We start from the raw sequence: 26791 nt of genomic DNA on the forward strand, positions 1-26791 counted from the left end.
GAAAAGGAACTGGGTTAGTTGTTTTACGGAAGTTACGATTTGCTCCGCCGCCGATATTTGCTATGGGGCACGATTATGAGAGAGAGGGTTATGGTTTTTATTGATTGAGGCGTCTGGTTTTAGTCTGGGTAGATCAAAGAAGCAAAATAAATCATTAGCTCCTGATTTTGGTTTCATTGTTGACAAGGTGTCGCTGTGTAGAAAGAAGGCACCTCGGAGGCTTGTGATGAAGGCGAAATGTTGCTTCATTCCCCCCTGAACATGACAATGCCACCGTCCCAGTCCTTCAACTCGCCAACGTTGGCCCTGGCCACTTCAAGGAAACCAAAACGCTTATAATATTGGTCCAGCCCACGCAATCCCACCAGCCAAGTGGGAACACCTGCACGATCGGCCGCCTCCAAGCCGTTCTGGAGTAGCAGGGAGCCATAGCCACTGCCCTGAACCTCAGGAGAGACGGAAAGGCTGGACAGATACCAAGCCGACCGACGACGAGGAGAGTTGAGAATTTCTGGCTCAATGGTACTGAAGACGCGGTCGTAGATACCGAGACGATGAGGATCAGCACCACGAATGGGGAAGAGGTAAGAGTGCAACTTCAACACTGCCCGTATGAGAGGGGCAACCCAGGCGTCTAAAGCGAGTAAGTGACATGATCAGGGATTGATACAGAGCCAAGTGGATAATGGCATGGAGACATACGAAGTGAGAGCCATCGATCAGTGAAGGACACGGACTCATCCGGAATATGCCACCACGAGAAAGCGACGGGTTCACCCTTTGCATCATCGAGCATTGTGAGAACATAGCCTGCCGCCCAGTAGCGCAACCGAAAGCGCCGAGCTATCCACTTCTGCAAAGGAGCTGGATCTTCGTGGCGGCCTGGAAACATGTAGTCGAGCAGGGTCTCCTTGTTGAAACTTTGAAGATATAAATCTGTAGCAACATTGACGTCGGATAATGTGCCAGGGCGGATACGATGGAGGATCTGCGTCGCGGCCATCTTGAAGGATTTGATGGCAGTGCTGGTAGCTCGGTTGAATAAACGAGATAGAGGTTGTGAGTAGTCTGTATACTGCTTCTTCTGAGTTCAAATTCGGAGATATTGGCAAGTCTTCTCAGATGAGTGGAAATCTCCAAAAATAACCGGTGCTTTTGGACAGTCAACTTGATCAAGCCGGCAATAGCCTCTTATTGAACTGCCAATTGTAATGCGACCTTCCAACTTGTAGAGATTTTTGTGCGATAAGGCAATGGCGCATTATCCAAATACTTGTTGTGTTTCTCAACCTTTTAAGGTCATGTTTGAAGGTGTGGATTGAGTTGATTGACCTGTCATAACGGGTTTTACACCGGGTGAGTCAATCGTCGAGCCTAGTTCCGGAAAATTAACCTAGGTAGCGCATCCTTTCGCTTAGAGCATCCTCTTTTGGGAGCTGCTAGAGTGGTGCCAACGGTTCAACTCGACGAACTCTGAATAGCATCACCGGATATGTTTTTTCGTGGTGTTGTAATGAGTGATAAACGTTGCAACGGTCTGCAACTGCTGATTAACGTTAAGTTAAGTGTCTATTGGGCTTAATTTAGCCATGCATTTAGATAAAGGCAGGGTCGGAAGAGCGAAGGAAGCTGCATCATGGCTTAGCTGAAACTAGTTTCTCGTATTCTTCCTCAATGGAGCCATTCTCAACTTGTTTCCTGTTCAAAGCAGAGTTGAAGGTCTTTCATGATATTGGGACGCGTACTCTGTCTGTACTCGGGTGCAAATGAGCCGACGTTTTGGCCCCCAAGGGTTGAGAAGGGGAAAGAGGAGTAGGCTCAAGAACCAACTATCTTGGGTATAGCATAGTAGTCGACGTCTGTCTCATGCAAACAGGGTGTGACTGTTTCTTTAATTAGATAGCTTGACATGGGTTATCGCGTTTTGTACGAAAACGTAGATGCTGCGTGCTTGATAGGGATATACTACATTGCATAGGTAGGTAGTATATCAATTCGCGAATACAACCCTGCGTCACTGATGTCATTTCGCTGAAATTGAATGGAGATAGCTAATCACGAGTAAGTCTGACATTTTAGTATTGTTTGTGTTTGAGCACTGTACTGTACCTAATCAATAATAAGCTGCTTCTAGAAAATCATGGCGGCTTCTAGCTTGATGATGCTTTATAAGTGATTTGATATGTCGCAAGTTGCAGTGCTGGGTGAGATCGAGATCTAGGAGAGCCTGATTATCGACTGGACCTTCCCATGCTGGCCTGCCATATCATCATCAGCTGCTTAGGTAGGCATGATTAAGTCAACCCCGACTAAACTCCAGACCCCGTTGAACCTAAGCCCAGCTAAGCTTGGCGCTAACAGCCGTCCCGTGGATCCATGGCAATCGCGGTATGTTTTGGATGCATCCACTGCAAGCTGACATGGCCTCACTGGGCTGAGAGTCAAACGGTCTTCCCGCTCTGTTCCCTCCATCAGTCTGTCTGCACAGTAATACATTGCTGATGGGGCCAACTCCCTGTACTCGATAGATGGAGACGAAGGACATGCAGTGGTAGTCTAACGGATGGGAGGGACGGATTTAGTACATACATACAGATACCTAAGTGGGTTTGGTATAGAGGTACCGTAGCGACTGTACCGGTGTGACGTGCGACCCGGCATTTTGGAGACATGAGATGTGATTGATGGGGACGGAGATTGATCAATTGGATTCGGAACTGTGTTGGATTGAACTGTTAGTCTAGACCCTGTACAGTATAGTTATCACCCGATTTCAAGGTTCTTCCTCTCGGAAAGAGCTATCTCTGCCCTGGTTACACCAGCCATCGTGGGGAATTGGTTAGGGCTGTACTTGCTCAAAACGTTAAGTTCATCGTTCATTCATGGATTGTATTGGATTGGAGGCAGGTTCTTTTCTGGGCCGTTTCTAGGCAGCTACATTACGGACGTTCTTTCCATTCTTGTATCGTAATTCATTCTTTCTTTCCTCCCGCTCAAGCAGCCCTACCTCGGCAGTACCTTCTTCTAACAGATACGCAAGTACTAAGATTTTTATTCCAATTCCATTCTGCGTTATACCAGGTAAGGTATAAAACGTGTGGCACCTAAAATACCTTAGTACCATTAGCCTCTTACCTTTTTATTTGAAATCATCCCCTGGTTGCCCTACATGTATGTATCTACCGGCCTGTGGTAGGTAGCTGCAGAAAGAGCGGGGATCAAACTCCAGCCTCAGTACCTACCTACTATGTACATGGGTGCTACCACCTTCCTGGGCAAGGACTCGACTCTGTTCGTGTCAGGTCTTAATTTCCAATATTTTACCTATCCTTTCAAATCAACATTTTCAGCCTTTTCTTACAGCCTCAAATCTACGACTGTCCCACCCCTGTCAGCAGCTTACTAACAGATTAGACGTCATCTTTGGATTTGGTCCCTGTCAATCTTGCCAGACCAGGAACCTGGCAGGCACCTAGAGCCTGTCTCTCGGGTCTGCCAACTACCGTTCCGCAACGTGCAGCACAGCACAGAGCGCAACGCAGTGCAGTGCATCACTACGCGGTACAACCTTGAGGCGATTCATATCATTCTTTCATAACCACTTACCCTCAGACCATACCATTCCATACCATACCATACAGCACAGTACCATACCGTAGAATACGGGACTGGACGGTATCTGCAACCACCCCTAGGCTCTGGCCCCAGGCCTATTCTGGTCACAGGTCTGGAAGTATCAAGAGCCCCATCGACATCTATCCATCTTCGTGGCCCGGGGGGGCATCATCTTCTGTTCCCATCGAGACTCGACGTCAAATAACCCTCATCCCCGGCTCTAATGGCTCGAGTCTCTTCCTCTCACACTCTCTACCTGTTTCCATATCTCTCCTCTGATACCAGTGCCGGTTACCACTACAACTATCAACCAATACCCTCGATTCCAGCTTTACCTGTCACTCTAGGCTCAGCTTGCCTATCTATCTTATATTCAAGTATACTACTACTATATCCACATCTTTGCATCAACCCAAAGTATACAACTTTCACATTCTTCTACATAGGTAGTTCATACTATCCCATTGCTTTTTTATAACCATCTGACATAATAAAAGCGTAGTCAGCTTGTCTCTTTCTACTACTTACGCCCACCAAACACTATTTCAAGTTTAAGCCCACCTTACGGGCTACATATCAGCCACCACGGATCCCAGAAGAAGAACCATCATGTCTCGCTCAGTGTCCTCTTCACGGGGCTCTGAGTCTCCAATGGAGCCTGAACGCGCTCACAGGGCTTGTGAAAAATGTACTCGCACTAAAAAGAAATGTGACAAAGCATTGCCTGCTTGTTCTCGCTGTACGAGGTGCGCAATTGTCCCTTCGTTCTCCTGCTAACCCGGGGCCTTTCCCCATTGCATTGACCAAGACTGACTTTTTAGGCTTGCAACCACATGTTCCTACGATTTTATCTACACGGCCCCAACTACCGCTGTTGTGGAACCAGGCTATCTTGCAGGATCTACACCCAAGGAAGCTTATGGACAGGGTATATTCGATCCTACTTTCGATGTCTCCAGCCCTATGATCATGGCATTGCTATCTTCACGCAACATTCCTTGGCGTGAGGCTATTGAGCGCTACTTCGAAACCATGAACCCTTGGTTTTCTGTAGTCCATCCGGAACTTTTTGCTATTCGCACCGATAATCTCAGTTCCGGCTCTGGCTCTGGTGCGGATCAAGGGCCTCGTGACCCCGCTGTCGCTCTCCTGATTGTCTGTATGCAACTCGTCTCTCAGTACGATGACGAGGCTGCCGCTGCAAGCACCAACGTCAATGAGGGTAAGGATATGATCGAGATGCCTGCCTATAGGGCTGCTAAGCGCGCTCTGAGTGTCCTTCGTGGTCTTTCTGCTCCTAGCATCGAGCTTGTGCAGTGTTCTATCCTGCTTGCACTTTTTGAGTTCGGACATGGTGATGTCATGCGAGCATATGTCAGTATTGGAGATGCTAATACCATGGCTGTCGTTCTACGCATTGGTCCTGGAAAGTATGTCGAGGCTGAACGGGAGGCCAATATACCTTACGAGGAAGAAGAACGTCGCTGCGTCTACTGGAGTCTCTTTGTGCTGGATCGTCTGATTCATGTTGATTGCACTCTTATCCATATGCCACTTCAAGTGCCCTCCCCGGACGCAGATGACTTGTTACCGACGAGTAACTTAATCTGGCATGATCAGAATCAGTCGCCTACGCGCTCCGTTCAACGACACCCCGCAAGTATTGCACCTTCAGTACCTCTCGGGCCGTTCCAGAGAAACTGTCAATGTGCAATGCTTTACACGAGAGCATACTCACCTAAACCAAAAGGGAATCCAAATGCTCTGCTGGAAGAGTATGTCGAACTCGATATTGCAACTAGGGCCTTGGTAGAGGCCATGATCATGCAGACTTCTCGCTGGGGTGACTTTTATGAATGTTTTGCCACGTGCACATGGTAAGCTCAACCGATCAGTCATGATAGCAGAATTGCCTTGGCGCTCTTGCGCTGAACTAACAACCACGCAGTCTCCTCCTCTTCCTCTATTGTCGCCAACTCCGCGCCGCCAATACTATAACCTCCGCCGGCCCCTTCTCTCCAACCGCCGACGACATCGCGCCCAAGGCCATCGCCGGTCTTAACTTCACCATTCGTATTATTGCTGACACTACCACCGACCTCAACGACCAGCTTGCACACCGACCTCACCTCCTTGCTCCCTGTTCCCCTGTCACGCCTTACTCAGCTTACCACTGCCTCATGGTATTAAGTCACCTGGAGCATTTGATCCCCGAAGCTGACACACGATTTCACAACATCTTTGCGTCATTACACTTTTTCGCTAAGAGATGGGGAGTTGCTGGTAAGTTTTTGGGTTACTGGCAAAACACACTGTCAAGAATCGAGCCGTGGGGCATAAAACACTATAACGCATCAAGTTCTGACTCTGTACAGGACAACTTGTTAACAAGGTTGAACTGTTTTTAGCAGACTCTGACGAGACACAATGGTGCTTCATGGATGATTGAAGCAGACAGGTTGGTCCTGTCTGCCCACGCTCTGCAACGAGCAAGTCTCGCACATATAGAATGGGCCTTACGCGGAAGGAACGCTCATGAGAAAGAATTAAGAACATATTTAGCAATTTGCATATATTTCCAATTTACTACTGCATATTTCTAAATAACCGCTGTTGCTGTGCCAGCTTTACAGCGAGGTTTTGGCTGTGTTTGTTATCGAACTTGTTCGCGTATATAAAAAGACACATGCCCATCGTTGTGTTTATACACATGGCCAGATTTGTGATCCGCTAGGCGGAAACAGAACGCCTCAGTATCAATGCTTATTCCTGATATACGCTCAACGCCTAACACCCAAACACGGTAAAATATGAGTAACAAAATAAAAAAGTCCAGATAGAGGTTCAATCTCTTCAGCCATACATATCGACAGAATAAAGTCGGCCCATGGATATCACGGGGAGTTTCCGACAACTAGGATTAGTAACATGCCATTTAGGATACAAGAAGCGATGAAGGTAGTCCATACTGCCATGAGGTGTGGCAAGGATAGTTGGTCGTGCCGGTAAAGTGTCATACCGAGGGCACTACACGAGGTAAACAAACTTGCGACAACACCAACAGTAACGCCTGCATCGACTTCGGCACGGAGTTTATGCCGACCGGTGGAGATGAGGGTGCCGGCAACAAGTATGAGCAGGAACGACACGGCGAAGGAGCCGACAGTACCCCAAAACAGCGTCTTTTCACGATACAAGTGCGCCTGTTGCTGACTGAGACTGGGAAGAGCGTAGTGGGTTGCGTATCCGCTTGTGGGGAAACCGTCTGAACTGGCGTATCCCGCTTCCTCATCAGATTCGCTGCTATTAAATACTGTGCTAGAATATTGATAAGACGAATGGTTTGCGCCAAGAAGACTCTGCCGCTCTCCAGGTTTACTGTGCGTAAGCCAACACTTTGCTTTGTTCAGAGGTGCTGTGAAGATGCCATGCAGATAGTCAAATCCGGGGAAGTTGGTGTTTTCTCCAGGGTTGATGTATATAGCATATGCACCGTCATCGTCTGCGCACTCGCTTCCATTGTCGTATTCATTCCAGTACTTGACAGGTTCTTCTATCTGTGCTGGGGGCAAGAAATCGAAGGTAGGTTGAGAACGATTGGCGCAGTGACGGTGCGCAGAGTTAATAGAACCCGAGAGGGATTGACGACGATAAGAGTGCGCTGCTGATTCTGGAGAGCTAGGTTCACTCAACACGGGAGCGGCGGCGTTGAGAGTGCATGTGATGTCGTCATATCGCTGTTGCAGGGAGGAAAAGTCGCGACGAGTGAAGCTTTTAGGATCGGAGAGGATGTTTTCGTACAAACGAGTTGCGAGGGTCGTAGAGCCAGTCCATTTCTGTAGACAAAAAACAATCAGTCAGTACATGTTTTCCAAATCTGCTTGTATTATCTTGCAGCCATGATGATGTAGATGTACAAACCTTGTATTTTTTGGTAATCTTTCGGAAAGCAACGGCCTGGGCATTGACAAAGCGTTCGAGGGCGTGAATGTCACTACCACAGCGAACGAGCTCGCGCTCGTATTTAGTAAACCTCCTTTGGTGTTTTATTGCTGAATCATCAGCGAGCCCATCTCGGTTCTTTGAGGCCCATCGATTAATGTTCTTGGCAAGGTACTCTAGTAGGGATGTCAGTTTAGGCATGCGATCGCGTGCCGCCCAAGCTGTGGCGCACAATTGCGAGCTAGAAACATACCTAATCGGCGGGATATCTCGTCTGCTTTGCTTGAGACAAATAGTTGTAATCTCTCATGCTGACGACCAAGTTCCATATACAAGCCGTCTTCGAACCGACTTAAGGCTTCGTCTTTTTGTCCTGGGATAGCCATGGCTGTGGCCTGGTCGCGCGTTGTGTGCATCTTGATCTCATGTTTGATGGAGTTGTAGTCCAGGTTGTCTGGATTAGGAATGATCAGTCAGTTTGATGCAATCGAACCAATGAGATGTGATGTGAGGTTCAACGTACGAAGATTCCATTCTGGAACGGATTCTCGCTCGAGATGCTCCCCGAACTTCATGTTTATCGCGATAATCGATTTCGGAAAGAGAAGAGGTAAGAGGGAAATGAGGGAGCAATTATGATTGCCTTGTAAATGCAGGTTGTCGCGATTCGAGCAAAAGTCGGAGCGAGAGTTGAAGCCGAATCGGATAGGTTGGAGAAGCGAGCGGGAGACGCTGCTCGAGGCCGGACTGAAATTTCGGATCGCGGATAGTAGGACTTTGTCGTTTTATAGGCACGAAACTAAAAGATGAAAGCAGTTGTAAGTCAAATGCGCAAGCCAAGATAATTGTGAAGAAGAATTCCTTAGGTGAAAAATAGAGTGATTCGGCAGTTTTCGAGAATGACAGGGGAGGATAGATGTAAGGAACGGAGGCGTCAGTCAGAGAGTCTGAGGTGGGAATGACGTACCCGAGATATGAGGCACGGATTGTTTGGGTTGAGACACAGCCCGCTTCGAGGTCTAGATTACCTTAGTAGGGAAATAAAGACTATTGCGTAGGACAGGCAATGGGGTCATCAAGGCCCAAATGGCAATTGTCTGGGGCTATCGTCGGTGGCCCAAGCAGGGGACCAGGTTGTTTTAACAGCTGGTTGTGGGGACTCGAGAGTCACTTCGAATTGACCTGAACCGTTTCTGCGGGCGTTGGCGTTGCGACGGTTGCGAGCTTAAGTCGAGTTGCAAATGTAACCTTGGAGCTGACTGCAATAAACTCGTCTTTGAGACTTGTCTAAGATGGACTGAGACAAAACTCGGAAGCAATTCGATAAGGCCGCGTTATGTCGGGCTTGTTTGTTATCAATACGAGTGAGAGCAGAACCTGTTATCTGGCCCAACCTAGTTGTGAACTCAATTCTCTGACAAGGATGGTTCCCTCGTACTGAGCGAGATAAGAGTTTTAACAGTGTAAAAGGACAAATCAAGGTGCAACACCACACACTCTCTCCCAATGAGCGGCAGATAAGTCAATCAACGGCCAATGCCCGGAAAAGCAGGTAGTAGTTTTGTCTGGGACAATTTATACACGGCTTCTCGAGGATGCTGAAAACAGCATGCGTATGCAGGCAAAGAGAGACTTGAAGTTCCTAGTTGCTCGCCTGATAAGGAAGACAAGGTGAGTTAATGACGGATGCTTCTTGTTTTTTCTTTCTTTTTTCTCTGTCAAACGAGCGCAATAAGTAGTTAGTAAGCGGACAAGCTCAAGCGAAGAGAATCCGACGAAAAAAGCAGGTCGAGGCATGGGAAACTTTTCAAGTTTATATCCATCTGCAGTTAGTTATCGTTCAGCCATTCGGTCATACATCCTTGTTCCGCCTGTTACCAATTCTATCAAGTCCATCCACTCAGCGCGTGCTTTGCATGCATCGGTAACGCCCACCCGGACAAGATCCTAGACTTAGCGTAACCCATCCATCCATTGTAGGCAGTGTAACGCAGGCAACCTAACCTGCTAACCTACTGTAGCTAGGGAAGTACGCACTGAATTCTGCAATGCAGCAGTCAATCTGAAGGATGGGGACGGTGGGTCTCCAGGTTCTAGAGACGGCGGAGGATCAAGGGTCTTCGTTTCGGCGTGCATGGTAGCGGAACAGTTGCACACAAGCCTCAGTGCCAAACGTAGACGGAATACGGCAATGATCTGGACCTTTTTGTTTTAATCGGAGATTTGCAGGGAATGTACTACACCTCGGCTGGAGACTTTCAAGTCTCAAAGATAGTGAGGGGTAGGGAGAGTATTATCAAAATAGAGCTTCTGGCGTCAACTTAGAAAGCTGTTCCCACCCATCAAACGACACAGTATCGTAATCTAGGAGAATTATTCTCGTTAGTGGGCAAAGTGTAAAAGTGCCGTACAGACAGTGCCGTGTCGTATTGCATATGTCTCGGCTTTTCTTATGGGAAACATGATGCAGTAGAGTCGATTCAATGTGGTTGGTAGGTACCTGGTTAGGCCTATTAGGTAAGTTTCCTACATAATTCATTTCCGTTGAAGAGGGAACTTTTACTAACAGTTGAATAAGCACGTTATTTTGGCAACTACCTACCTCGCACCACACCTACCTTACCTTACCTACCTAGTACCTAAAGTACTGTACGGTACCACGCAGGCAGGCGGGCCTTCCTTCCATTTACTGTTACCCACGGGTATTAGTAACATGTGTATGGAGGCAGTTACTTACACCCCTTCTTACAACAGGTGCCTACCTGATCCGCAGATATGCTTGGCCGGATGGTTACCTCTACAGGAAGATTCTATGTCGCCACCCGTAGCAGACTTGGAGGCAACAATTGAAAGCTGAGTGGCCCATGGGTTTGATGCAATGCAACGCATTGTGTTCTGGTGGCACACAAGGTCGTGCAACCCATCGTCAAGCACCAAGTTACGACGATAAACAAGACAAGCAGCACAAGAACGGCCATGACCGAGCTTTGGTCAACGGCCGGTCGTGGGTATTTACCTATTTGCGGCCAATACGATGTATTGCCGATGCTACGGTACTGGGATTGTATCGCGAACCATCTCCGATTCTCCGGCTATTACTTCGCATGGGCGTCGATTATTGAATACCGGGATACATAACAAACCATTGCACATGGTCACGCGAGAAGTTTCTTCAAATATAAACGGCCTTCTGCTCCAATAATGGTGCCACTGTCGTCTGAATTTACCTATGGCTATCTGTGTGCAAAGCTGATACGAGTGTTAGTTGCTCCAAAGGTTCCCTTTGATCAGCTTTCACCCTGGGTCTAGACCTCTTCGGTTTCTGTGTCCTAGTCTACTTGGGCTGGACTGAATAATTCCGAGTATCTCGCATGTACGGACCCTTGTCTCTATCATATGGGCCGTGAATTGGTTTGACTGCAGACGTCGAGTGACGCTTTCCTGTGACTCCTCCGGCTAAACTGAGTCTCGGCCATCATCGTACATATTCCCAAATCTTTGTGATTTCATTGTGGGACGTTGACGATAGATAGAACGGCCTAGGTGGCTCTCTACTGTTCAGCCCTGGGAGGCTCAAGAGCATCCATACAGTACTCCGTCATCATGCTTCTCCAGGAATTTTAGCGCACCACTTCTCACCATTCTCCATGCTTGCATCAACCATGTGCTGGCTTGACTGGTCCTGTCTTGTCAACAAGAAAGCTTGGCAGGGCCCACCCAATGAAAGGAATCCTTTAAACCGCTGGGGATGACAGGAACCTGGCAAAAAGAAAAAGACGAGAATAAAAAAGCTACTGGCCTTTTTCCCAATCATGACTGTGAGAGCTCCAAATTTCCTCGCGCCTTAAAAAGCTTGGCTCTCTTGAGCCTCCATCTCCACTATCGACACCATAAAGCGATGGTCACGGAAACAGATACGCGATTTAGCTCTTGTCTATTTTTGATGCACTAGAGTGCACTACAAAGATAGTTCTCTCATGTTGTCTCTCGTCTCGGCAAACTTGCTTAGGATCCGCTCTGCAATTTCTAGCATGTGCAAGGTGTATACAATGTTGTCTGCAAGACCTGATCCAGCCAAAGGACTTCGAGCCCAGAGATCGATGTGGATCATGTGGTATTTAACCGCTTAGATAACTTGCAACGGGTCTGACAGTTGGCCCTGGCAGATAAGCGTTCTGCTACCCTCGTCCTTTGCGGCTCAGTTAATAAGCTCGGTCCCGGGATGATCAGCCCTTGAGCCTCTTTATCCGCACCAAAGACGAATGTGGTTCAGAGGTCAACATGTTGTTAAGGACTTTGCGAGTTGAGTTATTAAAAGAAAAGATATGACAGGAAACTTAATTGGTTGAGCGAGTTGTGGTGGCTAACGACCCATACGTAAATATTTGGTACACTCTGCAAATACGGATACAGATCTACCGAATTGGGCGCTCGGTCTGGCAATATGCATCTCGTTACCCCCGCCTATGCGGTAAACTATGGGGTGGCATAACCTCATCCCTCAACTTCTGTTCTCATAAGCGATATCCCCGTCTTGTCTCCTATCCGTCATGAGCAAACCCAGTTCTGTTACATGGCAGACCCTGAAAGTTGCCCCTGTTGTACCCATATGTACAGAGTAGGCAACTGAGAACTTGCCTCTCGACAAAGGTCCCTCCTGGTGGAATAAAATATGCTCCAGGGGTATGTATGATATCCACAACCCGTACAGCCGCCTTAGCTATGGACCGTGCGTGGGCGATGCATGTGAAGTTCAATTGCAGAAGTTACGAGAGAAATGTGTTTCGCAGTCCATAAGTGGTAATCAGTCACGCTTGTCTTTGCCAGGTCAACTCTCGACGCCCGTCGTTATCGGGTAGAGCGGCATGCCCTGATCGGATCGTTGTCTTATTTCCGCACTCTCTGAATATGTTCCATGCAAACAAATAAGTGGTCACGTTCTAGATTTCTAGTTCTAGACAACTTGACTCAACTTTCCAATCGCCAGCCCGGTCCCTGACTCAATAGAGGGCTCCCATGGTCAGCCTCCATTGTAGACTCACCCACAACAAACAATTGATCGCATGCATTAGTTGCCAGGGGATAAAGCTAATACTTGTGGAATTATTAACCTTTTCTCTTTCACTGGAGAGAGATCTTTGTTTGCACACTGCCTACTGAGTCATTGTCACTTTTTGATACATAATATTACGGCCTTCCTTGGCTGCAAGGAGTGAAGGCGCGGTACTTCTCAGACATGTATGCCTGCAAACACAGCATTCCCACTATGCGACGTGGTATTGCATACATATGCGTGCTTCAAGTCCCGGTCTGTCTCACACAAAGGGCAACATGTCAAGTGACCACACCCATCAAGTCATAAATGGTCCGAATAAGAACCCCATATTGTTATCCACAGCCTAAAGCAACCTATCCGACAAGCTTATTGCCTATCGGCCAACTCGACAACAAAACGGAATCATCACTGACATGAGAAGGCCTGTGGATCTGAAATAGCCCCGACGTTAGAACTTATGTGTCATCATTTGTCCTTGGAGACACTTCTGTCAAGCCAGTATAACTCTACGATGTTATGATTTGTGCTCTTGATGATGGATCATATTCTGGGGTTGTGGCCACACGCTCAAAGGTAATATAAACATATGTCTAGCTGACACGATATTGCTGCACTGCAACAAATCATGTGCATCTTTGCGCATTGGCAACTCCCAACTATAAACAGAGAGGTCCAGTCCAGTCCGTTTGGTGACTTGTCAAAAACGCAATAGTTCACTGACATGATAACAAGAGAATTTTAGGGCAATGATCTACGGAAGTGACCAGTGGGATCAACCTACTACCACCCGTTCTCACCCTGAACTATAGAGTGGGAGATATACCGTTACTTGAGACAAAATGCCGAGGACATCGATGGTTCCCAAACATGCATGCACTGCGCCACAAGCTCACCGTAATCTCAATTGTGAGAATTGAGGCTCCAATGTGAGCACGTGAAATATTACATAGTGGTGTGATGAATGGTTATCGAGGACTACAATGGGCATGTGAAAGCTCTAGGGTAATCCCATACGCGAGGACGTACCACCAGGTTGGTATGTTTAACTTCTCGTCACTTGGGAAGTTGCAGGCATTCGTCAAAGTACTTGAATAGACTCAAATTGGACGAATTGTAATAGCTTTTCAAGCCCTCATCCCATGCATCTATGGATGCCTAGCCAAAACAACAGGCTCATCACCACTTTTGGTCGTGGTTCATATACGACGATACACCAGTGACAATAATACAATTCGAAGCGAGTCGATCAATTCATGTAGTGAAGAATGTATGAAGTTGTACATGGCCTGTCTTCAGCCTATCCAATGCTCATATACCTGTCTATAAAACGCCAAAACCCATGGGATGTCTTTACCCAAAGCCATCCATCCATAATGATTCCCAATCATAATCGCCCAATGCGCCACCATAACACATAAAGTCTAGGCCTGCCAGACATAATTCTAGCTCAGTAATATTAAAACTAGGCCTTCACTTTCACCTCAACAAAGGTGCCTCAGTTTTAAAATCCAAAATGCTGCCAGTCTCCAAAACACCCACCAGGTTGCCCCTTTCTAACACAGCCACAATAGTCTCGCGCCTACACACTAGATCCTCATCATCCAACGACAACTGCATGCTGTTCAAGATATTCTGTGCTTGACGAATCGTGGTATCAGAAGAGAGTGATATCATGCTGCTCTTGGACACCAGAGAGCTTGGGATATCCTTTAAACTTTTGTTCAAATCATGTCTTCCAATTCCACGTATCGTGCTGGGTGAGGCAACATGATCCTGTACCCTGACCCAGCCTGTCGAAGAGTCTAGGCCTGCACGTAGCAAGTCGAAGCCTAAACTGAATTCCACCGTCTCTGCTGCTGTTGGAATATCGCACCAGCTGACGGCTATTTCTCTGATGGTCTGAGGCTGCCGAGCTGCAGCGCCGATGGCACCACCGGGATGGTTCTTTGCAAAAAGAGATGCAATGTTTGCGTTCATCTCCTTTGCAGCCGTGATTGCAATTGCATCACCAATGGCCAGCGCAACAGTTGTTGATGTGGTAGGAGCGGATACACCAAACGAAGTCTTCTCAGGCTCCGGTATTGGTGCAGGAAGCAGAATGGTGTTAGGTCGATGCTTGAAAAAATCGCAGGTGTCATGTGTTGTGTGTGATGTGAGAAGTACAGTTGGCAGAGACTCATCAAGATGAGGTAGCATGAGAAGCAGCTCCTGAGTCTTGCCGGAATATGTGATGAACATGAGCGTATCGTTAGACCCAACAATACCTAGATCGCCATGTAAGGCTTCTGTGGGATGAAGAAAAACAGCGTGAATAGCAAGACTCTTAAAAGTGGCCACAAGTTTCTGCCCGATGTGTCCAGATTTGCCCACGCCGATGACAACAAGTTTTCCATTCGTCGACTGCTGCCGTGTTATAGCCTGTACTGTCTGGCTGAAGCCATCACGAGCCACAGGATCTGTTTCATAGAGCCGTGAAAGATTCCATAAAGCTACTGCTTCTGTGTTGAGAACGTGGAGCCCATCTTGAAGACGCTGGTCCTTGGTCTGAAACTCCTCTCGAAGCTCTCGGTCCAAAGCCAATGGGTCAATGGGTTCACAAAAAGCGTCTCCCGGTGGTGATGATGATGGAGTAGGAGGAGAGGGAGGAGGCATGGCAGAGCATGAAGAAGCCCCGAGTACCACAACTGCACTTGTCTGGACTGGCCCGTGGCCAGGTTGTGGTAAGTTTGTCATGTTGTCGAGACTTGAAAGTGAGTTGATCGGGGAAGCCTTTCTTTGTAATGACTGAGTGTCTTTGACTGTATAGATCTCCGTAATGTGGTTGTGTAGTTAATTCGATCCAATGGTTCCGTTATGAGTTGGAAACCCACAAAACCCTTATCTTTAACAAAAGTGGTTGGGCAACAAAGCTTTATAGCGACCAGAAGATCACGGCCTGGTGGTACACTGTCCAAGGAACGAAACCAAACAATATAGATAGATAAAAGAGAAGAGAAGGTATAATGTTGGACAAGCAAAATCGAGATGGCAGATTGCGTCTTTAAGAAATTGCTCGATCCCTGGCCAGAGTCATGGATAGCTTACGTTTATGAAAGCGAGATCTGGGGAGGATTTGTCCAATTGGCCGTGGTTTCGATTGCGAGAGCCTTTAGCAACCCCGATCTAGACATAGTCCCTTGTTTGGGTGGATGCGACAGGAGTCCGGCTCTATCCGGAGGCCGAACTATCACTATCGCGGTTCTTTGATAGACTTCAGATCGAGCAAGAAACAGGAGACGGGCAGTGCCATGTCTGAAACTTGCGCGTCTACCCTGCAAAGGCTGCTGTCTATTGACGAATCTAGCATCATAGATTCTCCAACACTGTTCATAGAGAAGAAGGGTCCTTGTCAGCTGCTCGATCCGGGCTGTCTTGTTCGGATCGTTCCTCGGTGGGGTGGGGTTGCAAGACCCTGGCAGGGTAGTAAACAAAAAGTCTATGATTCTATGAAGAAAAGCCACGGACGAACCAGAGTTCGGTTCGGAACCACTTTGGAAGGAATGGCGCAAGCGGTGCGATTAGATGCCGAGCTGAGTAAAGGCGTTTACCGCAATTACTTGGCTTTCATGGCGCCGCACGTTGGATATGATGACTCGATCGAAGTCGCGCATATCGAAAAGCAAAACAGACAAACAATGGTATGGATAATGTTGTTGTCTGGTAATACTGTAAGCCACATCTCAGATTATGGCTTCACGAGCCCATTGTTTAAAGATCTCCATGACGAGCAGTGCATGTAACCCCAGAGAGGCAAATAAGCTCAAAAGGAAGATTGATAAATGACTTGCACGTGCTGGAAGCTTTTGGCGCGATTCCCTTAAATGCTTGCTGGGCGGCTGATCTTTACTGCTCTTGCCATTTTGGTGGCAGTTGCTTATCATCTTATCAATCAGACACACCTGCCTGCACACGCGATACGAACCTAGTAGTAGGCAAGAGCTACTGATCTGTCGGGCGCGTTGATCTCTCAAAACACACACACCACAACAAAGTCTTGCCTACTTAGGTAGTCCAAGTTGCTTTCTTCTTATCATTTTGCACCATCAAGCACCTGTTGGCCCTAGTCATTTATCTCTTAATTGTCACCCCGCAAACATGTCACGCAGTTTCCCCATACTGTGTGCATTGAAAAGTCCGCGGCCCCCATGTTTCTGCAGCGTCACCTCATGCGGATAATCGCATTATGTGAGACCTCGATCCTGCTGAGTACATGCTATCTTGCGTCAAAAATCCGCTTCTGCCACCAATCAATGTGCGGCCATGGGCTGTTCTCCATCGGATACAACTGCACTGCACACTCCAACCGATATCCCGCCTTGGTGCACGTGGAACAAAGACACGTTATACAGCACCCAGGTAGGTAGGTAGGTAGGTTGAAGGGTTACAGCTTCTGACAGCCGATCAGATCGCAAATAATGAGTTTTTCGAATGGCTAATGGGCAGCTGGCTGCTAAGCGCCATACTCTCGCATGCATCGCTCTTGGCATACAGAAGCGACAAGATCATGAATTATGATTACGCGCGTCTCTTCAACTATAATTAAAAGAGTTTCTGCAGAGTGATGTGATCGCCATTTGTGTCTGGCCGGGGCCTGTGGCGGATTCAGAGTTGGGTTTCAGATAAGTTTGAAACGTGGTTTCGCTGTCCAGGCCTCCATCGGGAAAACATGGCGCATATCGCGCTATCTTGGCGCAAGGGATAGCGACAAGGAAGTTCTGTATGTAATTGCCCTCAGCCTCGTCCAACGGCTAAGTCGAAGTATTGCGCCTGCCAGCTGAACTTGCGCCGAAGGATGCTGCAAGCCACAGGGGCAGAACATTATATAGGCTTTTTCTGCAAGCCATTAACGGCTGCAAAGGCGAAATAGGAAAAGAACCCCCACTCCGTCAAGGTCTGGCGCGCCTGGCATGATCTAAAGCTCATCTAGAGAAGCGCTACAGGGCACTATTGATAGCGACCGGTGACAAACGAAACAATCTCAGCAGAAACTAGTGACACTGGGCTGGATCCAGGGTTCACTTTTTTTTTCCTTCTTCTCCTTCTTTTTCTTCCTCGAGCTATTTGATGACATACCCACATGTCTGTACTGGACTTTGGAAAAGGGGTCAACTTTGAAATGTTCGCTCCGGGACATTCGGAAACTGTGATTCCCAGCCACAGGTTTGACTATTGGCATTGGGGCGACGCCCAGGCACCGTGTAGATACGCTGGAAGCAAAGTTTTGATTACGGCAAACCGGTACATGGCGTTAATTGCACAAGCTTGCGGACTGCGCTCTAGACGCAACCGCTCAGGCATAGACATTCCAACGGCCATCGGCAATGGATTGCGGTACTATATTAAAGTCAGACCCTCTGGAATTACGGGCGTTTACTCGTATTTAGAGCATCCCTCGCAAGATGAACGCATTCCAAGGCGGCTGAGACCTGTCATGGTGGCAGTGTGTACAGCAGAGTGCTGTACCACCCCTGAATCGTATGTAGACAATTGTCCACTCAGAATCAAGACAGGGTTAGTGGCTCCCGGGACGCCGCGTCAAGCCTGAGCTTGGCCTTGACTAGGGATCAGAGACTAGGGAGGGCCCTTGCTTCACCCAGGTTTGTGCTTCACTTACGAAAGTGACTTGAAGTTCGCAGGCAAACAGACATTGGACAAATAGAGTGAGGCAGATACGAGACGAAGGAGTGGTAGGATAAGATGATGTGGAGACGATAGTATCGTGTCTATCGACACGTTACCCATCCATGCTATCCATGAACGGACAAGACTTGTGAGTAGTTAGCTGCACAAAACGTGATCCCAGTTTTGTAGAATTCCATTTCTTGGGCTGTCGTCACATTATCTCGATCCCTGTCCCGCCCTCATTCTTTCTTACAGGCTGCAACTTATAGCCTCGCTCAGCACCACTCTCATTTTTCGTTTCCGTTTTTCGTTCTTTTTCACTCCATTCTTCCTTACGTGTATTTCGTTCCTGTTTTGTTTTCACCAGCAGCGTTTGACAATGGGTATTCACTTAAGCTCCTCTTGGAGAACCCCTAGAGGCTGGAGGTTGATCAGCGTCACACTCGTCGTCCTGACCCTGCTGCTTGTTATACCCCTCCATCGACTCAGCGACGATTCCCCGGGCGTTTATGGCCACCTGACAAAATATCTCAGCCATGACGGTGCCGCCTACGATGTCGAAGAAGGCTTCGTCGCCAATCTCAACGAAACTACCAACGACCAAATATTAAAAGACGAAGAACCCGTAGAACCCGCAGAACCCGCCCGAGAGATCTCTTACGATACAGATTCACCCCAATATACTGGCGAGGAGGAGAAGGAACCCTCCAAGAACCTCGAGATGCCGGTCGTGGCCCAGCAGCCAGAAGACGACAAGAAGTCGAATGATGACGACGACGGATCAGTGCTTGAAGTCGATCGCAGCATCGAGATCGAACCTACCCCCAGCAACCAAATCCACAGCACACAAATCTATAGCGAGGCATCTGAGGAGACCAGCAAACCCGAGGCCATCGAGATCAAGCCGCAGGGTGATAAAATCGGCGAGAACAAGGCAGACAACGACAAGCCCCAGCAAGTCGAGAACAAATTTCATGATAACGATGATAAGCGACCCAGTGGAATTAAGGTTCCTGACCTGACGCAGAAGCATGAGTACCTGGAAAACAAAGACGGCAATGGCGCAACGGCAACCAAAGCTTCTGAGGTAAGCTCTACAACCAGCATCGCAGGAGCGTTTACTCCTTCACAAACGGCAGAATTGGACGTTCCCTCGGGTCCTCTGTCCAATTGGACTGGTGTCTGTGAAGGATTCCCTAATACGGATGGCATCATGCTTGTCATGAAAACGGGTGCCACCGAGGCATTCACCAAGCTCCCGGCCCATCTCTTGACGAGTCTGCAATGTCTGGACGACTATCTCCTATTTTCTGACTTGGTAAGTAAACTATTTTTGGCTTTTCAAGGGAGGTGACGCAGGGGGGACCCTTTGCGCCACTTATGGAATTTATATCAAGCCACAGTTCCACGAGTGATGCAGCTAACCAATTCGGACAGGACCAGCAAATTGACAAGTACCAAATCTATGATGTTCTCAAGGATGTCAAGGACGATGTTAGGCGAGGCCGAAAAGAGTTTGATCTTTACAAGGCACAAGTTGATTGCCCAATCCCTCAGCAGTATTGCACCGCCGGCCTGACTGGTAAGGATGGCTGGAATCTTGATAAGTACAAGTTCCTCCATATGGTTGAGAAAGCCTGGGAGATGCGCCCCAATAAGGAGTGGTACGTGTTCGCCGAGGCCGATACCTACGTCTTCTGGCCGAACTTGGTGTGGTACCTTCGCAACAGGGTCAATGGCACAGAGACTCCGTATGTCGGAAGTGTCGCGATGCTCAAAGGCAAGCCTTTTGCCCATGGAGGTAGTGGCTATGTTATCCACGGTGACACCATGAGGAAGATGGCCCAGATCCCTGACCTGGCACACAAGTACGACATGATGGCCACACACGAATGTTGTGGTGATTACCTCATGTCCCTTGCTGTCCAGGAGACAGGCAAGAAAGTCAAACAGGCGCACCCGATGTTCAACGGCGAGAAGCCTGTTACTTTGCCCTTTGGTAACAACCACTGGTGCGAGCCCCTCCTGACTATGCACCACATGGACCCTGAAGAGGTCAGCGACGCTTGGCACTTTGAGCAGACGCGACACAAAAAGGTATGCTTTGTGACTATCCGTGGAAAGGAAACAGTAATTGACATTAAACAACAGGGTCCTGTCCAAATTCGGGAAATGTACCATCGGTTCTGGGCCCCCAAGCTGGAATCGGAGCACGATGAATGGGACAACTTATCTGATGATGTCTGTTATATCGGTTTCGGCTCTGAAGCCCAAGCCAAGGCCTCGGATCATCAAAGGAACCGGCAAAGAAAGGAGGGCGATAAAAACGCTGTGGAGCAGCAGGCGCACCGTTCCAAAGAGCACTGTGCCAAGGTTTGCGAAAGCGATGGCCTCGGCATCTCTGAGAATGATTACTACGGCCTCAAGGACGACAATGAGCGTAACAAAATGATCAAGAACCGTTACAATCAGAAGAGAGGCGACAAGAACTGGAATGCCAGCCGCCGTTGCTTCCAGTGGCGCTATCACAACAACGTTTGCTGCGTCGCTAAAAGCTTCAAGAGAGGAAAACCTCGCAAGGAACCAAAGCCAGAGGAGAAATGGACGAGCGGCTGGTTTGTCCAGGGCATCAATGACTGGATTGATGCCAAGGGAGACTGCACACCCAATTGGAAGGACCCCAGGTAAAACACCTAAGCACTACGACGTGCACTTTCGTTTATATTTCTCTTTTTTACTGTCAAAAAATGGCAGAGTATGGACATGAGGGGGGTTGTCATTATTGCCTTCTGGAACGGCGTTTACGGATTCGGGTAATTTCTACTATGATAAAGGGACACATACACCTCTTGGACGCAGATGGGTTTTATTTATCTTATTTTTCGGTCAATTTCTGTGGCGGCGCAACTTTGCATGGTCTGTGGATTAGAGTAGAGCGGACTGAAGAGGATGACTGCTCGCTCCTCTGTTATTAGATGAAGGGCTTACTTAGAACGGGTAGTCGACGAGTTCACATGCGTGTTAGACACGACGGGATGGATAGGCTTTTCTATAACGGCTTAGAGACGCATGATAACAAAAGCTCTACAAGAAAGATCTTGTTTGTTACTGATAGCATCCGATATTCCGGTGACGACGCATACCGATGAGAGCGAGCCATGACGTCCAATTCATCTCCTGACACGCGAGGAATTTAAGCCATGTTTGTAGATCCATATCCATCTTTAATGTTGTATCATAGGTCGATCTATTGTTTAGATGCCCGATTAATCCGGACACTCTGAACCGAGGCAACACTTTAGCTGCGGTTCTAATTCTCAGGCAATAATAACTTATGATATGAGAGGTATTTGATTGCGTCATGGCATGGCATGAGGATGATCAACTGCATCTACTGTTCGAGTCTTCCCCTCACGGTGCTTTTGAGTGATTTGGCCAAAACTTGACATTTATCATCTATATGATTGCTAAGTTTGAATAAAAATAAAGTGCGTGTACATGCTAATAGCCGAAGGTTCTTCCTGTGATATCACAATAGTAAACAAGTAAAAAAATAATCCAGTATTTATCGGCTCTCTTGCCGTTGTCGTTGCTTTCATGTCGTCATACCCTTTCTGGGTTGTTTTAGTTCTATCGTTCCACCTGATTCGTCTTGATTCGTCTTGGTCTAGAATGTTTATTGACCCTTCTTTCCTCCGTGGCGTCCACATCTGTGTGGGTTCTTGGGTGACTTCATGTAGCAGTATGGCTTCGCGTCCTCTCCAGCGGGCTTTCCGAAGGCCTCCTTGATAGAGCAGTACTCGGAGCCCTCGGGCATCCAATCTTTGAGGTGACGGTGCAGCTCGCATCGCGAGATTCCGCACTTTCTGCAGTAGACCTGCCCCTTGACACGCAGCTGCTCAATGGTACCTTCTTTCTCGGGATCTCGCTCTTGTCGGTGAACAAGAGGGCCAGCTCCTCGCCAGGCCCATTCCATGTCGTTTGGCCCTGAGTACCGGCTAGAAAGGGGTACAGTACCGTGCAACCGTCGGTGGATATCGTAAAAGTTGGAGTTGGTGAGGCCGAAACAAACGCTGTCAATGGGGTCGAGGTGGTCAAAGATGGTGTAGTGAAGCTCGGAAGGAAGATCAAGTATGGTGTGATCCTTGGGAGGCTGTGGTTGAGTTTGTGGGATTGGCTCATAGTCCATGACAGAGTATGAACGGCGAGGGGGAGGCAATTTAGGTCGGTGGGCAATCTGGATTTTCTTGTCCTCAGCTGGGAACTCGGGAAACACAGGCTCTTGACGTTCGGTTGGAGAAGGAGAGTCGTTCTCAGGGATAGGAGCTTGTCGCTCAATGTGAGCAGCGCCAGAGTGGGATGCAGGGACGTGATCGCCCTGGTAGTCGGTCATTGACCAGCCTCGTCTGGGTGCCTTCATCATTCCTCTCTTCTTGTTGAGTTCTTGCATCCGCTTGGCATGCTCCTCTCGGCTCATTGAGGTTGATGAGTCGGTCCTGCCAAAACCAGGGCGCTTCACGAGAGGGCCATCGGTGGCCTCGTAGGTTGGTGTCCCGGCGGGAGAGAATGTGGGATCAGCCAGTACTTGAACCATGGTTGCTTGATGAGATGACAAGTTTATTATGGTTGCTGGGTGACTGCAGTCGAAGAACTATAAATGTATTCACAGTTGCTGTGATATAATATAATATAATGTGATGTAATGTGGATTGAGAATACGGTGAACTGGAGGGGAGTGAGTGGTCCACTTGTTGAGTTGATGATGATGTTATGTATAGCGGCGTCGGCTGTATGAATATCAATGAGGTTGGAGCCTCAATAGCAAGTTCATGAGCAGGTGAAGAGGGTATAAATCCAAAGCTGTTGTTAGCTGAAAATTCAAGACAGGGCAGGGGCAGGTTTTGTAAAGTGGCGAGGCAATTCGGTTATAAAGACGACTGACGACGATTGAGTTGTCCAGGAGCAGGAGCCGGTCGGAAACCGATGGTCGGTGGACGCCGTTTAGTTTTTGGTGGGTGGTGTGATGGGTCCCGGGACCATTAGTGGGCCAATTCGAGAATGGAAGTTCTGTTTGTCTTGCTCCTACGAGGCCCAGCCCAGGGACTTCCTGGCGGGAACATGGAAAGCTAATGCTATCATGGCTAGATTGTCTGAGGCACAGACGAGTTGTGTGCTTCCCACTTCTTTTTCCCTTTTTCTTTCTTCTATCAGCCTTTTTTTTACTGGCCATCTGAGGTAGGTACCTTAGTAGGTGATGCCGAAGACCGCGCGATACCAGGGACCCTGATTCGAGAACTAGTGGCAAGAGTCAAGACGCTATGGTACCTACTACCTACCTATGTACGACGGTAAAAGTCTATCCGGAGGTAGATCCATGTTTGGGAACTGGGCCTGGTGATCAAAAAGCCATACCAGTGTACCGCAATACAGTATCGGTTCCTCAGCTTGTCATCGTACGACGGGAAGAAGCGAGAAAAGTCTTTCCCCAGACGATTGTCATGTCGCAAAGTGCTGCACAGTATGTCATGTGGGGAAGATCGTTGCCCAAACACAGCCTGACAGGCACCTCTCTCCTATGCTTCAAGTCCTCCCGAGAACGCGACTGGTCTGGTCTTTCTCTATTGTCTTAGTGTGATAGACTGACTGACAACGAATCTTGCAGCGACTGTGCAACCTCGTCTCTAACGCTTTGCGTCTGTGATACCCTTTCGGAACGACGTCCATGTCGAAGCCGCCGTCCAAGAAAGTCGTCTCGACCCCAGTCTCAACGTCATTATGGATACTAGTAGCTATGTAGCAAAATCCCCGTTAGCTCCCTAGTCCCCTCAATTCAAGCGCACCAAGAGAGAGACCCGCTGAGTGCGGAGCGGAGCGGAGCCGATCGTCATTTAGGGTCGCCAATGTCTGGATAAGCCTATCGATATTGTTCTACATAGTGGTAGAAGCAAGTTAGTAAATCGAAAGAACTGTGAAGCTTCAGAGTCTAGAGCTTGAGCTTGAGTCAAGGACAAAAAAAAGAAGAAAAAAAATTATGAGGAGAATATTGACGTGTTCATAGGCCGGGATCGAGGTCAAAACCTGTATACAAGTCAACAACTGTTCCTTTTTAAGATACTACCTCTTTATCGACTATCATGTCAGCGCCATCGGGCTTAGAGCTGCTGCTGTAGGAATATATGCTGTTGGACAATTGCATCTTCCGACTTTATGGTATTGAATTGGTGGTGGTTGCAGGTTCCCACTCCCTAATGCTAAGTGATTTTTGTTATCGTCCAATGCGGCACATCTGGTTAAAATGGATTGAGTCGTGATCGTGCGTTGTGCTCTATTGAAGTTACATCCAGTTCCGATGGAACATGGTAGCATCCAGAACCCCCACCCACATGTGCATGCAGCATGGTGGTGTGCTGTAAGGTAGTCGTCGATGCATCTGTGGCTTTTTGATCTCTGTAGCCAAGCTGAACCGTCAGTTGTCAGTCGATTATTGATGGCCATTGTCGTTTCGAGAAGGATTAACAGGAGGGTGTCTCCGTGTCCATCGCGTGGAAGCCACCCAGACAAACTTCACCTGCAGCTCCTGCAGCTACGTTGTTATTATATAACCTGTAATGTTCGTTGCTTGTGTACACCCAACAGCATGCAGGTATGGATCGTTGACAACCATCATGGTGTTGCGCCAATGCGCGGTTGCACCCGAATGCCGCCCATTATATGATCTATGATCTGACAGATGTGCCCACACACTCATGGTGTTTTTATTCAAGGGTCAGTAGTCGCTGACTTTATCTAATGCCAAAGTAAGGGCTATCGCGTGTGGAATATCTCCTGATTTCCACCATCCCAGACACGGGAGTGCGGTATTGCACGATGGCCGGGAGATAATTCTGGAATATTCCCCTCAAGTCGGCAGATAACTGCCGCTTGGTTGTGCGAATGATCATTTGTGCAACAAACTGCCCAAGGCCCGGTGGTGATTGCACATCTTTCTTGTGTAAATGATACTCGCCCAGGTTAGTTACCAGTGTACAGAGTAGTTGGACAGTTGCGATTCGACCAAATACGAAAGCTAGTGACTATTCGCCATGTAGTGCACCCTCTCGCATGAAAGAAGTTTCTAACGCCTACCAGTTCAACTCTGGAGCCAAAGCATCGTAAGAAAGGCATCATTGCCAACAAAACTTGTTTTCTGAGCAATGCTAAATTAACCCAATACATGCTGTTTCAATCAACTACCACTTTGGCAATTTGCTTTCTATGCATATTGTTCTTCAATCTGGCGAATGTATCATTTGATAAGGAGGAAGTGCGAATCAAGGCTTCACCATCTACCCACGTCAGTCACTCCTTTGGCTCCGAACGTCAGAAGAAGGACATAGTTGTTTCCATGTGATTGAACCAAGGAACTTCGTCACCTCACACAGCATATGAGTTAGAGTGCAGGGTCAAAGGCTTATACATAATCTCTATGTTTTCCCAGGTATGTTACTTCAGCCTCAACGTTACCAAGCGAGCGGCATCATGAACAGAAGAATCGAGGCTGGCTCCAACCGTCTGGCATTGTAGAATATTATCAAGTCCAGCGCATTTTGTACATCCAAGGTCTGCAATAACACCCAAGTTGTCGGCAGATAGCTTAACCGGAAGCTCGATCGTACACTTCGTAGTCCTAATGTCACGCTTCCCAAGTCCCTCAACGCCATGGCTGAATCAGGGGTCGCGCACGTCAGAAGCAAACTAACTCGGTTCAGAACAGGGTGAAAGTCCCTGAGCGCTCATCTTTTTGTTTGCAGCTCAAATGGCAACCCAGATGAGCATGACAACAACGTCCAGGCCCTTGCCCTCGCCGCCGTCGTACTTGAAAGTCCACATGCCGTCCTTCTTCTCGTCCCAGTAGGCACCGGTAGCGCTGTGCATTCCTCGTCGGCCGACGTGAGGCTTGCCGTCGGTAGCGGTAGCTTCGGAGCTGGTGGAGATGTGAGGCTCCTGGGCCTGTGTCTCGGTGCCGCCACGGGGCTTGTTCAGAGCGGATGTAGGGACGAGGTGCTGCACGATGGTGCTGTTGCAGGCAAACTTGAATGAAGGAGCGGAAGCACCTTCGGGGGTCGACTCGGAGATGACAGCCTTCAGCACGGAGCTCTGTATACGCGGTCAGTGCCTGACGTGAGCCTGTTGCAGTGGTTTCATTTCAACCTACAATGATTGTCGAGTTCCATTGCTCGGTCTTAGCGTGGTCGTAGAACTCAGCATTGCCGATGGCGCTGTTGCAGGCCTAATATTATTGGCATCAGTACGCGCGCGTTGGAGAATATGGGTTGCCAGCGTCGGCGGTAAGCATCGTTTGGGGGAGCACGTACATCGGTGGCGATCTGCTTGAGACGGTTGGCGGGAATCGGCTAGATAGAGATTAGCTGTGCACATAGCAAAGGTAATTTTAAACATTGCTGCACGTACAGGAGTGGCCATTTTGAAAGTAAATATAAGTATGTAGTTGAGGAATCAGAGTTTAGAAACTGGGGT

General features: G+C 48.2%; 7 protein-coding genes across 7 annotated transcripts, besides 4 other annotated features; 2 read left to right on the plus strand and 5 right to left on the minus strand.

Annotated features, from left to right (window-relative positions):
* Positions 1-245: 245 nt before the first annotated feature.
* FPSE_03122 (uncharacterized protein) lies at positions 246-1003 on the minus strand (the record flags this gene model as incomplete). Its single annotated transcript, XM_009256241.1, has 2 exons — positions 246-634; positions 703-1003. 2 exons carry the CDS (start codon positions 1001-1003, stop codon positions 246-248), a joined length of 690 nt encoding a protein of 229 aa, XP_009254516.1.
* Positions 1004-3609: 2606 nt separating this feature from the next.
* Positions 3610-3664: a microsatellite.
* Positions 3665-4224: 560 nt separating this feature from the next.
* On the plus strand, positions 4225-6064 carry FPSE_03123 (uncharacterized protein; the record flags this gene model as incomplete). The annotated part of the gene is made up of 4 exons (XM_009256242.1): positions 4225-4361; positions 4437-5492; positions 5564-5898; positions 5991-6064. The coding sequence occupies 4 exons, from the start codon at positions 4225-4227 to the stop codon at positions 6062-6064; spliced, it is 1602 nt and encodes a 533-aa protein (XP_009254517.1).
* Positions 6065-6509: 445 nt separating this feature from the next.
* FPSE_03124 (uncharacterized protein) lies at positions 6510-8132 on the minus strand (the record flags this gene model as incomplete). Its single annotated transcript, XM_009256243.1, has 4 exons — positions 6510-7451; positions 7537-7733; positions 7811-8011; positions 8081-8132. The coding sequence occupies 4 exons, from the start codon at positions 8130-8132 to the stop codon at positions 6510-6512; spliced, it is 1392 nt and encodes a 463-aa protein (XP_009254518.1).
* Positions 8133-14089: 5957 nt separating this feature from the next.
* On the minus strand, positions 14090-15346 carry FPSE_03125 (uncharacterized protein; the record flags this gene model as incomplete). The annotated part of the gene is made up of 1 exon (XM_009256244.1): positions 14090-15346. One exon carries the CDS (start codon positions 15344-15346, stop codon positions 14090-14092), a length of 1257 nt encoding a protein of 418 aa, XP_009254519.1.
* Positions 15347-17006: 1660 nt separating this feature from the next.
* Positions 17007-17026: a microsatellite.
* Positions 17027-17671: 645 nt separating this feature from the next.
* Positions 17672-17706: a repeat region.
* A 947-nt stretch (positions 17707-18653) lies between these two features.
* FPSE_03126 (uncharacterized protein) lies at positions 18654-20962 on the plus strand (the record flags this gene model as incomplete). Its single annotated transcript, XM_009256245.1, has 3 exons — positions 18654-19592; positions 19712-20371; positions 20426-20962. 3 exons carry the CDS (start codon positions 18654-18656, stop codon positions 20960-20962), a joined length of 2136 nt encoding a protein of 711 aa, XP_009254520.1.
* Positions 20963-21950: 988 nt separating this feature from the next.
* Positions 21951-22868, minus strand: FPSE_03127 (uncharacterized protein; the record flags this gene model as incomplete). The annotated part of the gene is made up of 1 exon (XM_009256246.1): positions 21951-22868. The coding sequence occupies one exon, from the start codon at positions 22866-22868 to the stop codon at positions 21951-21953; it is 918 nt and encodes a 305-aa protein (XP_009254521.1).
* Positions 22869-22947: 79 nt separating this feature from the next.
* Positions 22948-22980: a microsatellite.
* A 3085-nt stretch (positions 22981-26065) lies between these two features.
* FPSE_03128 (uncharacterized protein) lies at positions 26066-26737 on the minus strand (the record flags this gene model as incomplete). The annotated part of the gene is made up of 4 exons (XM_009256247.1): positions 26066-26410; positions 26469-26543; positions 26629-26667; positions 26726-26737. 4 exons carry the CDS (start codon positions 26735-26737, stop codon positions 26066-26068), a joined length of 471 nt encoding a protein of 156 aa, XP_009254522.1.
* Positions 26738-26791: the final 54 nt, after the last annotated feature.

This window comes from Fusarium pseudograminearum, chromosome 1 (genome assembly GCF_000303195.2).
Source record: "Fusarium pseudograminearum CS3096 chromosome 1, whole genome shotgun sequence".
Lineage (NCBI taxonomy): Eukaryota > Fungi > Ascomycota > Sordariomycetes > Hypocreales > Nectriaceae > Fusarium > Fusarium pseudograminearum.